The 12,700-nt window shown below is 32.5% G+C and overlaps 1 protein-coding gene across 3 annotated transcripts in view; it reads right to left on the minus strand.

The window, feature by feature from the left end:
* Positions 1–5,677: 5,677 nt before the first annotated feature.
* The window catches only part of LOC122521216 (alpha-2B adrenergic receptor), an 81,447-nt gene continuing 74,424 nt past the window's right edge, over positions 5,678–12,700 (minus strand). For all 3 annotated transcript variants that reach the window (XM_043641742.1, XM_043641744.1, XM_043641743.1), the window contains exons 3-4: positions 6,726–7,133; positions 5,678–6,572 (exon numbers count right to left, since the gene is read on the minus strand). In XM_043641742.1, coding sequence (XP_043497677.1) covers positions 5,973–6,572; positions 6,726–7,133 — 1,008 coding nt within the window. In that variant the 3' untranslated portion in view covers positions 5,678–5,972. The remainder of the gene's footprint in view (positions 6,573–6,725; positions 7,134–12,700) is intronic.

Below are 12,700 nucleotides of genomic sequence, written 5' to 3' on the forward strand. Positions count from 1 at the left end.
AACCATTGAGCTATCCAGGGCCCACCGTCCAATCTCCTCACGAATGCCTATTTAAGTGTTTGGCTTGGAGGTGCTCGCATCCCACATATATATATATAAAAAAATGCGATAGCACTCGAATGTATTTTTTTTGTCAAATATGTGCGCTGATAAATGTTAAATTACGCGTTTGTTGTTGAATTACGAGATGGGGAAATAAATTTGAACAGGAAATTTTTGACGAAAGTTACGGCTTGAAAATCAACTCTACGAATTTTAAACGTAAAGAAAAAAATATAAGAATCAATGGTTTCTTTTTGTTTTTGTTTTTCGTCATAATTATTTCGTAGACAGTTTAGAGATAAAAAATTTCAAACGATTAAACGTTCCTAAGAATTCATATTTATAATCGTTTCGTTATTTTTGCTTTTTTTATTCTTCTCGCATCTTTTTCTTCGTCGACACAGAAACAGATTTAAAGACTTATTTATTTAATTATGCATAAATCGGCTATTGTCACTATGTAAAACTTTCTCAAGTTTTAAATAGACTATTATTTCATAATCGTCGAAAGTATTTTTTTTTCTTCTTTTTTCTTTTTTTTTTTTTATTCTAAAATCGGATTTTTTACCCATTACTTATATTTAAAAGATTCTAAGCCGGAAATCGTTCGATTTCGAACGGAAATCGCATTTTCAAAACTTGTTGTGTTTTATACTTCATTTTCTTTTTTTCTTTTCTCTTTTTCATTCTTCTCTTCTCGCTTTTATTTTACCAGTTGTCTCCTCTCTTATCTCGCAGTACAGAAAATTGAACGAATCGATTCGAGTTTCACCCTTTTATTCCGCATAGCTTCCGCTTCAAATCCTTTCGCTTCAACATTTTTTTCCCCATTCTTTTTTCACCCTTTATCTCTTCTCTCTCTCACTCTCTCTCTCTCTCTGTTTTATGTACACAGAAAAAAAACGCGCCATGTAAATAGTTTATTATTTAAGTATCTTATTATTTCTCGTATATATTTTTTATCCTTTTTTTCCACTTAAGTTTTTTTTTTCTTTTTCTTTAATCGGAACCTTTTCATTTAAATCACATTCTCTATAACAGACAATCAACGCTATTTAGACAATAGGAGTGTTCTTTATCATTTATTATTTATTCTTTCTTTTTTTTTTTTTATCGATAATAGTGAGACTAACAATGATGATAATAATAATAATCGTAGGATGATAATAGTCTTTTAATGATATATAATAATCATAATTTATAATATTATTATTATTATTTTTTTAATGCATATTTATATTTATATGTATTTATATATATATATATTTATAGATTCTTTTCCGATTAATAATACAAGTGTTTTTTCACAATAAATTTACGGTATTTAATATCATAAATTTTCTTTGTCTTTTTTTCTCTATTTTTTGTTTCTCTCTCACTCTCTCTCTCTCTCTTCTTCATCCCCCTTTCTTCATTTTTTCTTTTTTTTTTCTTCTATTTCCTCGTATTCCAATAACTTAATAATCTCTACGACGAATTATTTTTGTTCACGAAGGCTCGTAAGATTGTCGATCCTTCCCAAAAAACACACACACGCACACCTTGAAAGCGTTTTAGTGATATCACAGTGATTTCATTGCTCCAATATTATCGATAGAGTTCTTTTTGGTGAATTTCGGTGCCCCGCGCGAGATCATTGAACTAAAATTTCGTTAAAGATTTTCTTCTCGAGGATTAATGATTTCAAGTTTAAACACACGCGGTAGGAACATTTTTAAAAGATTTCTTTTCTTATTTATTAAAAAATCCTTTCGAAAGAATGTGTCAGGAAGGATGTTAACAAAAAAAAAATAAAAAAAAATTAAAATATTAAGTAGTTCTTTAAGAAAATTCAACGATGATCTCACGCAAGCCGCAAACATTTCCTTGAGGTCGTAAACGTTTTTGTTTGCGGCGGCTTTTGGGGGTGATTGTGGATGGTTGACGGGGAATGGGGGCTGGGGAGGGGCCATGGGAAAAATTGAAATTCGGAGGGCACACACACGTTTCGAATGGAAATATTTAGAAATAAGATCTCAATCATTGGATCCCTATGAGCTGACTTTGATTAAGTTGATATATAATATCTGAATAAAAATGATAACATTTATATAATAATATATAACGTTACGATAATGACAATAGTATTAATAATAATAATAATAATTTCATTAATTATGCAATATACGCATGCATTACAATATCGCGTGTCAATCGTTTTCAGTAGGATTTTCTTTTCTCTTTTTTTCTTTTCATTTGCTTTAAGATCCAATTGTTCAGGTGTTATACATTATTCGTGTTACGATGGGGTAACAGAAAATGAACGTAATGGTTTTTTTTTTATTTGATATTATTTATTAATTATTATTATTATTACTATTATTATTAGATTTCATTATTATTATTAATAATATTATTATTGTTATTGTGTTATTTATTTATTTATTTATTTATTTATTATTATTATTATTATTATTACTGTATTATTATTATTGTTGTTGTTGTTGTTATTATTAATATTCTTATCTCTTTATTATCTTATCAATTATTATTTTTAGGACAGTACGCGCGCGATGGCTTCGTGTAATGTAATATATAATAATATCTTTTTTTTTTGTTTTTTAAATGTATTCTTTTATTAAGTATATTATTTTTTTTTTTTTATTTGAATGCTCAATCATCGGAATCGTCTTTCTATATTATATTTTATAATCGTTTAAATAACACATCGTTTCGAGTTTCACCGTCTACTTCGTTTTGTTCCTTTTTTTTTCTTTTGTTTTACGTAGATTAATTGTAATTAGTTTTTTCTTTTTTTTTTTCTAGTACGTAATGACACACATACAGAGAGAGAAGATTTTTGAAAATCTCGTTTTGCAAAAAATTGTTAATCAACCCGGCCTAAGGCGACGAGCTTTTTTAATTAAGTGTACACGTAGTATCGAATGATCATAGTTCGTAAAAGCAATTGCAGTTTTTCGCATTAATCTAATTACACAATCGAAATCCGATTCGAAATTTTTTTTCCAAGAGAGTGTTTTAACTATTATTTTTCTTTTCTTTTTTTTCCCCGTTTTTTTCTTCTTCTATCAAGTTTAATTATTAATATTATTTTTTTGTTGTTGTTGTTATCTTTTTTTTTTACGCATTAGTCCCTAACTCCAACAGTCGTCGCTTAAAATCTAAATCGACGATTTGTTAAAAAAAACAAAAAAAGAAAAAATAAAGAAAAGAAAAAGAAAAAAAAGGAAAACTTGTTGTTCTTTTTCTTTTTTATTTATTATTTCGTTCATAAGTCCTGCCGATCGTCTCGTATCCGACATTTTTGTGATCGTTAAATATTATTTGAAAGAAAAAAGAAATAAATAAAGAATTGATGAAATAAAAAGATCGGCGTGGGAGAGAGAGAGAGAGAAAGAGAGAGAGAAAGAGAGAGAGAGAGAGAGATATTCTTTCTCTCTTCATAAACTTCGTCAATCTCGGAGTCAAAAAAATTAGCTTCGTCGATCATCAATTTTTTGTAATTCGTAAAAAATGCGTTTTGATGGTCACCAAGCTTTCGAGTTGGTATCGTCACGCCGTTCATGAAAATCCATCGAACGTTTTTAAAGCTTTTCGACAAAAGCTTTCGTCGTTGGTTCGTTGAAAGAAGATATTTTTTTTTCAAAAGCGTTTACGTTATTTAGTTTTATATCTTTTGAAGAAGTAATAATCATTTTTATACAGTCAAACCTTACGCCAGATCCTTCACAATAAAACGCGTATTTCCATAATCAATCTTATCGATCATTTCGTTCGCTTTCTTATTAACCTATTATTATTATTATTATTATTATTATTATTATTATTATTATTATTACTATTATTATTAATATTAATTTTTATTATTATTATTATTATTATTATTATATTATTATTATTATTAGTATTATTAGTATTATTATTATTTTATCCTAATGCGTTCATTTTCGCACGCATTTATTTATATCTCGATTTCGCCAGCATTTCGAAAGCCAAGGTTTTTTATTTTTTATTTTATATTTTTTATTTATTATTTAGTATTTATTTATATGAGATTAACCTTTGGCTATCGTTTTTCCCTTCACAGGACTTGACGTTGATTTCATCTCATCTCATCTCATCTCATCTCATCTCATCTCATCACATCATATCACATCCATCCATCCATCCATCCATCCATCCATCCATCCATCCAATGGGAACCGTCAAACGCGAAACGTTAAAAGAAAGAAACTAAAAGAAAATAAAAAAAAAAAAAATAAAAAAAAAACACATACGTACAACGATATCGTAAAAAATATTCTTTTGACGTCGACATATCATCCAGCGGAACGCTCTTTCGTACATAACCCCCCCCCCTCGTATTTGCATCCATGTATTTTTCTTCGTTTTGATTTGTTTTTTTTATCTTTTCTATTGTATTTGTATTTTTATTTTTATCAAAAAACAATCGAACGTCCCGTTCGTTTCGAACGAACAAATTGAGATTTAAAACAGATGTTGCTCGTACGCGTTTACACGACACGTGGCAACACAACACAAATACATCATTTTTACATATGTACGTGTACGAAAATAAGGGACAAGTGGTGTTGTGTGGTGGGTAGAGACGGAGAGGGGGAGAGGTTGAAACAAGAATAATAATTGAAAATCATGTCAGAAATACGACGAAACTTTCCGATATTGTCGGCAGTGAATTTTGTGCATACTTGAAATTCTAGGATTTAGGAGAGAAAAAGTTGCATTGAACGCGTTTATGCTAATAATCCGATCAACCAACGTGCCACAATCTTATCAATGAAATCCATATTGACTTTCCATCCGTTTTCTTATTTCTTTCACTCGTCTCGTCATTCGACGATCTGTCGAATCTTGACGCGTACTTTTCCTCCATTTATCAAATATTCCAAGAGCCGTCAATAGTAAGTATACCGGGTGTCATTGATAATTGTACGCTACGTTGATTTTATGTATATTCACGTTGAACGTTACAATTGATACGAAAAGAAAGAAAGAAAAAGAAAATAGGATAAATGTGATTTAAGAATTTAAAGACGAACAAATTTTCAAAATGATCGGGAAAAAATTGATAAAAAAAAAACAAATTAGATAGTTTTATTATTAACAGAGAAGGATTATTATAGAAAAGGAAAGTAAGTGTACTCGGAGTACACGTAAATAGTATATAATCGTAGTTTTAATTAATTAATTAAGGTAAAAAATGTATTCGTGTTAGGAGGTTAAGGTTTTTGTCCGGACAGTACGTTCCGCTGGAAATTGGTTAAATGATTTCAATAATAATTACCCTAATATCTCTCTCTGACTTCGTTCTCTCATATCGCAGATATTTTTGGGTGCATTAGTCTCGTTCATCATATTCACGCCCGGCCATTGTTCCTGAATCGAAATACGTGGGAACTTCTGGATCATTTGTTAATTCGCCTTGGATAATATTTATCGATAGTAATACGTATACGTACAAGGCTTTGAGAAAGAAAGAAACAAAAAGAAATAAAAATAAAAAAGAAAAAGTACTTACTACTTTTACTCGAGATGAGCGAGTCAATAATTTATTCCATTTGTTTTCTGGATATATATATATATATATGGGTTCTGATTTTTGAACAAAGATCGATCTCCTTGAGATTGAATTGTTTTATTAGTCAACACGACTAAAGATTATCGTTCATTCCATTCGCATCTCTCTCTCCGAAGGTTTTCACGCTTCATTTTCCGAGATCCGTATCTATATAGATATCATATATAATATGTAAATCGAATTTGATCAATTCGATTATTCTCCCTAGATCTTTCGAGAAAAGTTAAGATCGTTTACGAGGGATTACGATATTTTCGTTTAAATATAAATCATCGTGTCTCGAATACGTGGCGTTTTGTTATTTGTTATCCTCACGGAGAGAAGCTGTCTTTCATTTGAAAAGTATACGGCGGAATGCCCGACGGAAGTCCTTGTTGAAAACGGTATAGATAAAAGGATTCAAAGCTGAGTTCATGTAACCAAGCCAGAAGGCAATGACGAATGCTTGGCTTGGTATATTGAGATCAGGGAACAGGGGTTTAACGATGTAGAGAAGGAAAAAGGGTAACCAGCAGGCGATAAAGCTGCCCATGATGAATCCTAGGATGAGGGTTGCCCGTTTCTCTTTTTTCCTGGCAATACGTTTCTTTTCTCGTTCGGGATCACGTGGTTTGGAGAATTTAGCCTCTGCCATGATTTCTTCTTTCCCATGTTGCTTAGACGTATCCGCTTGTTCCCTCTTGACCTTGCTAGTCGTCTTCCGACCAAAGATCGGCTGACAAAGCCGTAGCTTTAATGGCTTCACCACGGCACACCTTGATACAACACCACTGTCCGATGAGGATGGGTCGAACTCTGACACCATGTCCGTGTCAATGCCGACGCTAGGTGCTCTGCATCGTACCACAATTGTCTGACTAGATTGACCGTCTCCGTTCACCGACAAACTTGCTTTCAGGTTGCTCTTTTGAACCGGCACGGGTATAGTTACCTGATGACAAATCAATCGGGACACGTAGGAAGAAACGTTACCTTTTTATACCCTTTTGTATTTAATTCCCTGCCCACATCGTACTCTGTTTACTTTCATAAACGTAAATCCTAAATAATATGATTGATTGATTAATTGATCGATTGATTTTACCTTTAAGGTGTCTTTTTCCTCCATTGGTATACTGTTGCCACCGGCTGGGTCGGCCTCCGACGTGCTTACGTCGCTGGCATAATCGCAAGTTACGATTGGTATTTGGACTGGTTGATTTTCTATCGTTGCGACGTTCTCCATCAGCGTTCCGGCGCTACCCCCAGCACCAACCGCCCCTGACCTCCTAGAGTCCAGTGCCGTAGTACTCTGTGTGAAACTCGTCTGTCTGATATCCGGGGACTCCGGTGGCACCGCGACTGGACGTGGTCGGGGATGTTTTCTTATTCCACGACGTGCTCTAGCTTTCGCTGCGAAGTAAATGCGTATGTAAACGAACACCATGATGCAAGAGGGGATGTAGAAACTCCCGAGTGCCGAGTATAATACGTAACCGATATCCTCCGAGAGCTGAAAAATATAACAACAAACAAATTTTGTTAATCGTCAACGTTGGTACACATTAATTCACAATTGTTATTATATTTTTATTCTATACGATTAATTAAACCCACAAAACATTTTATTCGGAATATAAATATATATTATAGGATAAATCGAAAGTTTGTGAGATATTATTGTATTGTAAAGTTGTATTAGAAAATTGCTTAACCAATTGCTTTTTTGTTAAATTTAATTTGAAAATATTAATATAAAAAAAGAAAGCCAGGAAAATTTTGCTCAACCCTAATAATATTCAATAAATAAAGATAAATTGATGGTAGTCGAAATATGCAACATAGAAATGACGAGGAGTGGGAGGTTTTTATGATAAAAATTTCATTTCTCTCGGTACTGGACACTATTTAATTTCTCATTCGCTATATTTCTTTTCATTCTTCTCTTCGAATCATAGCACGGGACAGTATCGTCGTCGTGCGAAATTATAAACGTTCTTTCGTATCTCTTTCTCTCTCTCTCTTTCTTTTTCTTTTTCATAGTAGTCGAATAATATGGAAAGGGCAGAGGAAGAAGAAAAGGTCAGGAGGTTAACGGGGAAAGAAAAAGAAGCTAACGGGACGCGCCAGATGTCTGACCGTTCTACTAGGTGGTACGCAAATATGTGGAATAACCAGCAATTTCTGTCGACGCGAATGAAAATTTATGAAAGCGTTTCGAGTCAATATGCATATCGTCCGTTTATAAACGGCCATTTTGGATTCCTCTCAACGAAACATTTTTAACGCTTATTCCTTTTTTTGTTTTCTTTTTACTTTATTTTAGTATTATTTTAACGAAACGTAATATCGTTTACTTAATAATAAAAACACACACACACATACAAAAAGAAATTAATTAATCTCTTAGGAAATTGAACGTCATCGTTATTTTTTACGAACTTTTTAGCAATCATTCTTAACCTATTTTTCGAAAAGATACTTCAAAGATATTGATATTATTATTATTATTATTATTAATATTATTCAAACGAATAACATTATTCTCAGTCGAAATTTATTTACAATTTATTCGTCATCGTAACGTTTATAAAATCGAATACAATTTAAAACCGTCAATTCGTATTTTTCAATTTAACTACGTAATCGTGAAATTTGTGAAACAAATTTGTCGGTTATATATTTTCAACGTACGATTAATCCCTTTTCCAAACGGTATACTACCACAATCCACTTTGTACGCGAGTGATATGTCGCGTGTCTCGAAAAAAAATTCTTCGAAGTACAAAAATGAAAATAAAACAAATATTTGCTATAACTTATAAACCCTGTTTTACATGGAAGATCTAAAAAAATCATCATCATCATCATCATCACTTTAATATAGTTTGCTTATATGACTTTTTCTCGTTATCAAAGAACCCCCGACTTTCTTCCTTTTTTATTTTTTTTTTTTTTTCAACACACTATCGTATTCCTCTTGAAGCTGGTTTTCTTGGTTATAAACGAAAGCTCGTAGTATGTTTCTATCTAATTTCAAGCAGTTTCCTGTTTATAACATCAAGGAAATATACGCGTGTATTTTCTCCTTCGTCTGTCGTTGACATACACTCACGCCATACTACTCGTTCTTATCGTCGTCATCTGGCACCGATGACACCTCCTCCTTCTTCTTCTTCTTCTTCTTCTCTTACCCACTTGCTCTAATTTTCCCTTCGTTCCCAATTATCTACTCTACCTTTCAACTTCTCTTTCTCTCTCTCTCTCTCTCTTATTCATCGTTTCATTTTATCAATTATATTCGCAAAATCATATATTCATCGAAACTCATTGAACTATAATGCGTTAAGTTTAATTTGCGTTTACCTATTATCGATTAAATCATTTCAAACGTTCAAACATTTTCAATTATTATTACATAAGTGATCTTGAACAAATTATAATATCTCTTCTATGCAAAAATATATTTTTATTTTAATTCTTAAGAAAAATAAATATCAATCTCAAAAAAATGGAAAATATATTTATAGAATATTTTTTCAACGTGATACGATTGAAAATAATAAAATCTTTATTAAACATTTTTTTCTCGTAAAAGAAGGAGGTAAAGGAAACGAAAAAAAAAGAGGGGAGAAAAATAAAAAGAAGAAAATACGAATTGATGGATCGTTGATCCGATAACAAAATTACACGTATCCCGTTCCATTAAGTTGTTGTTGTTGTTGCCGCGACAGGTAACGTTCATCGACAGTTCGACGTCCGTTCGTTCATCGTATTTTATAACCGTATATAAACTTTCAAACACGTTTACGAAGGGCGGCCCCTCCCTCCTCACAACAATAAGCTATAGTTTCCGAATGACGCGTGTGTTATGTGCCATTAGGAGAATAAAATGAAGGTGGAATAAGCAAGTTAAAATAATCAACTAACTTTTACTATGACGCGCGTATACAATCGTGAAGAGAAATATAAAAAAAGAAATAAAAAGGAATTTTTGTAGGAGGAGGGGGGGGAAGGAAGTAATAAATCTTTTCTCGAAACGTACTTATTATTAAATTTAATGCATATCCTTCCGTGAAAAAAAAAGAAAAAAATAAGGAAAGAAAATCCTATCAATTCTTAGCTTTATTGAACGTGGCTTATTATCATGGATAAGAGAATGAATATTTCGATCCAAATTCGTGGTTATATAAGGCAACTTGCCAAATCCCTTGCATCTAAGAGGAAAATGCCACGAAAGGGTTCACCCCCTCCCCTTCCCCACAACCTCCACTACCTACTCGAGTCACACAAGATTATCCGATGAAAAATAGTCAAAGAGTTATTTTGCCTTTTTTTCTTTTCTTTTCTTTTTCTTCTTCTTGTTCTTTTTCTTTTTCTTTTTCTTTCCTTTTCGCATCGATACGGACGTTTCATTTTCTTCTTTTTTTCCTTTTTTCTTTTTTTTCCTTTTTCTTTTTTATCACGTTCTCTTTTTCTATCTCTCTCGGTTTCCTTTTATAATTGCTCACCTTTGTGTGAGCGGATGATTAGCTCGCTAAAGGACTCCTCCCTCTACCCTTTCCCCACCCTAACCCAACCTCTTACTCACGCAAATATTATCATTCCACTTTCACGGAAAACGTAAGATAACTTTTTAATTTACATAGTCACGCGACTAAGTTAACGATTAAAGGGTAAATAAAAGAAAAGGAAAGGGAAAAATGGAGGGGGGGAAAAGAGTCTTCTTCCTTTTTCTTTCTTTTCTTTCCTTTTTTTCTTTCTTTCTTTTCGATGAAAATTATTTTTCGCGTCTTTGATCGCGCTTTTATTCGATAATTGTATTCACCATCGATACGATACCTCGTTTCATCCCATAGACATCATTCAGGATTATAATAAATATCTGTCCTATAGTTCATCCCTTTTTTATCTCTTTTAACCGAGTCTCATCACTCTTCGAACCTTATTCCCTTTTTATATCTCGTCACGATGGGGTTTTTATATTTATATATACCTTCGTCTATTGCGACGTGACACGTGTTTGTTTTATTTTTTTATTTTTCTATTTTTTTTGTCCGTCTGTAATCGAAACACCCGGGGGTCGTTTACACGACGTGCGAAAACAAGGTGAAAGTTCTTTCTTTTTTTTTGTTTTTCGCGAAAAATTTACCTGCGATTTTGTATTTTTCTTCCACCCCCTACCCCCCCCCCCAGTCATCACTCTAACCCACCGAGATCTTTAAACGATGAAATAAAATTGAAAGTAAAAAAAGAATAGCCGATGATGATAAGTGTTTCGTATAAATGTGGGAAGTATGTTTTGGCACGAAAAGTGGAGGAAAAAAAGAAAAAACAGAAAAATGAAAAAATAAAGAAAAAGGAAGAGAAAGAAAAAAAAAGCAATATGTAGAAAAGCTTTCGCTCGGTTATATATCTGAGAACACCCCTCAAGGCTAGTTTTGTTTTATATATATATACATTTTTTTTCTTTTTCACCTAACTAGGACTCTTCAGAACTTAATCGAGAATGAAAAGAACGAAAGAAAAATGGAACGGCCTCGATCGAGAAGAATAAAAAAGAAGAAGAAAATAAAAAAGAAGAAGAAGAAAAAAAAGAGAAAGCAAGAAACGGAAAACGTTTTTGTATCGAGGAAATTACATGTCCGGCAAAAAAAAGTAGAATAAACGTGGTAGTAGCATAATCGATGCGACTGTCAGAAGCAGATGAAAACTTTTTTGATATTGGTAAGCACCCACGCATGAATAAACGCATACACACGTTCTGCCACATGATCAAAGAGGAAGAAGTGACCCAATATGGAAAGGGAAACTTAGGGAGAACGGGAAAAGTAATGGTGAAAGAAATGTTAAAGGAATATATTGAGTTTGTACGTGTGTGTGTATGCTAGTCGAAAACATTTTTGGAATCTCGATCAATATTTCTTTTTATTCTCCTTTTTTTTTTCTTCCTCCTGTTATTGAGAACAAAAGGACGACTTTTTTTTCCACTTTTTCCTCTTTTTATCAAACGTTAGCTTAGACAAAAAAATTATACGATCATTTTATTATTGCAACTTGGTAGAAACAAATCACATCGTTTTCTATCGGCACCCAATGAAACCTTTCCCCTCCCCTCCTCCCCCACCCCGATAAAAATTACTTTACCTTTTGTTCGCGTTAAACCAACAATAATTTTAAATTAGAATGATTAACGAATCTCACCGTGAAAATACTTTACTATACCAATTTGAAAATCTTGTCGTATTTATTTCGCAAATAAAATATTTCCCCCCTCCCCTCCACTGCAACCACCACCACCGTTAGTTGCGATATTTAAGAGCTACGAAAAATTTACGGGCAAATTTTACGATCCTCTCGAAAAAGACGAAAAAAAAAGAACAAAATAAAAATAACAACGAAAAGACGTCGAGATTGTGCGCATACTTTTTGGTTTATTTTTTTGTATATATTTATATATATATATGTACAAATACACGTATCCTTCTACTATTTTGTTGTCCTACTCGGAACTGTTAACAAGCTTAACGCGACTTACAAACACACATACACACATACTCGTAGTAGTAAAAATAAATCTTCGAATGGGCAAACGGTTCGCAAGTTGTAGTGATAAATTTCGTTAAAAGAAGTAGTAGGCCCTAATAAATGTACAACGTTGTAATTTTATGTCAACGTGCGAACGAATAAAATGGCTTGAAGAGGGATAAAAATACGTAGTAGTAAAAGATTGAAACGTGGTAAAAAAAAAAATATTTACGATCAAACGAAGAAATCGCATGCGTATATTTATATAAATCTATACGCGTATAGAATATTAAAATTACAGGGTAAAAAAAACGGGTAAAATATATTTTCAGCATTTCACGCGTGTAAATTTCGTCGCGAATGTTACACACTTTTGTATTTTTAAAAACAATATATCATGCGTATGCGTCACAATTTTCCCACCCGTCGTGTTTTATTATTAATTTCGTACAATACGGGTCGTAACGTTGAATGGTACGGCCCTTTATATGGGTCGTTGATAAAAAAAAAAATAACGTTAAGAGAGAACGATATTGTTCGTGCTATGATGTT

This window comes from Polistes fuscatus, unplaced genomic scaffold (genome assembly GCF_010416935.1).
Source record: "Polistes fuscatus isolate 324 unplaced genomic scaffold, CU_Pfus_HIC Scaffold4, whole genome shotgun sequence".
In the NCBI taxonomy this organism is placed as follows: Eukaryota; Metazoa; Arthropoda; class Insecta; order Hymenoptera; family Vespidae; genus Polistes; species Polistes fuscatus.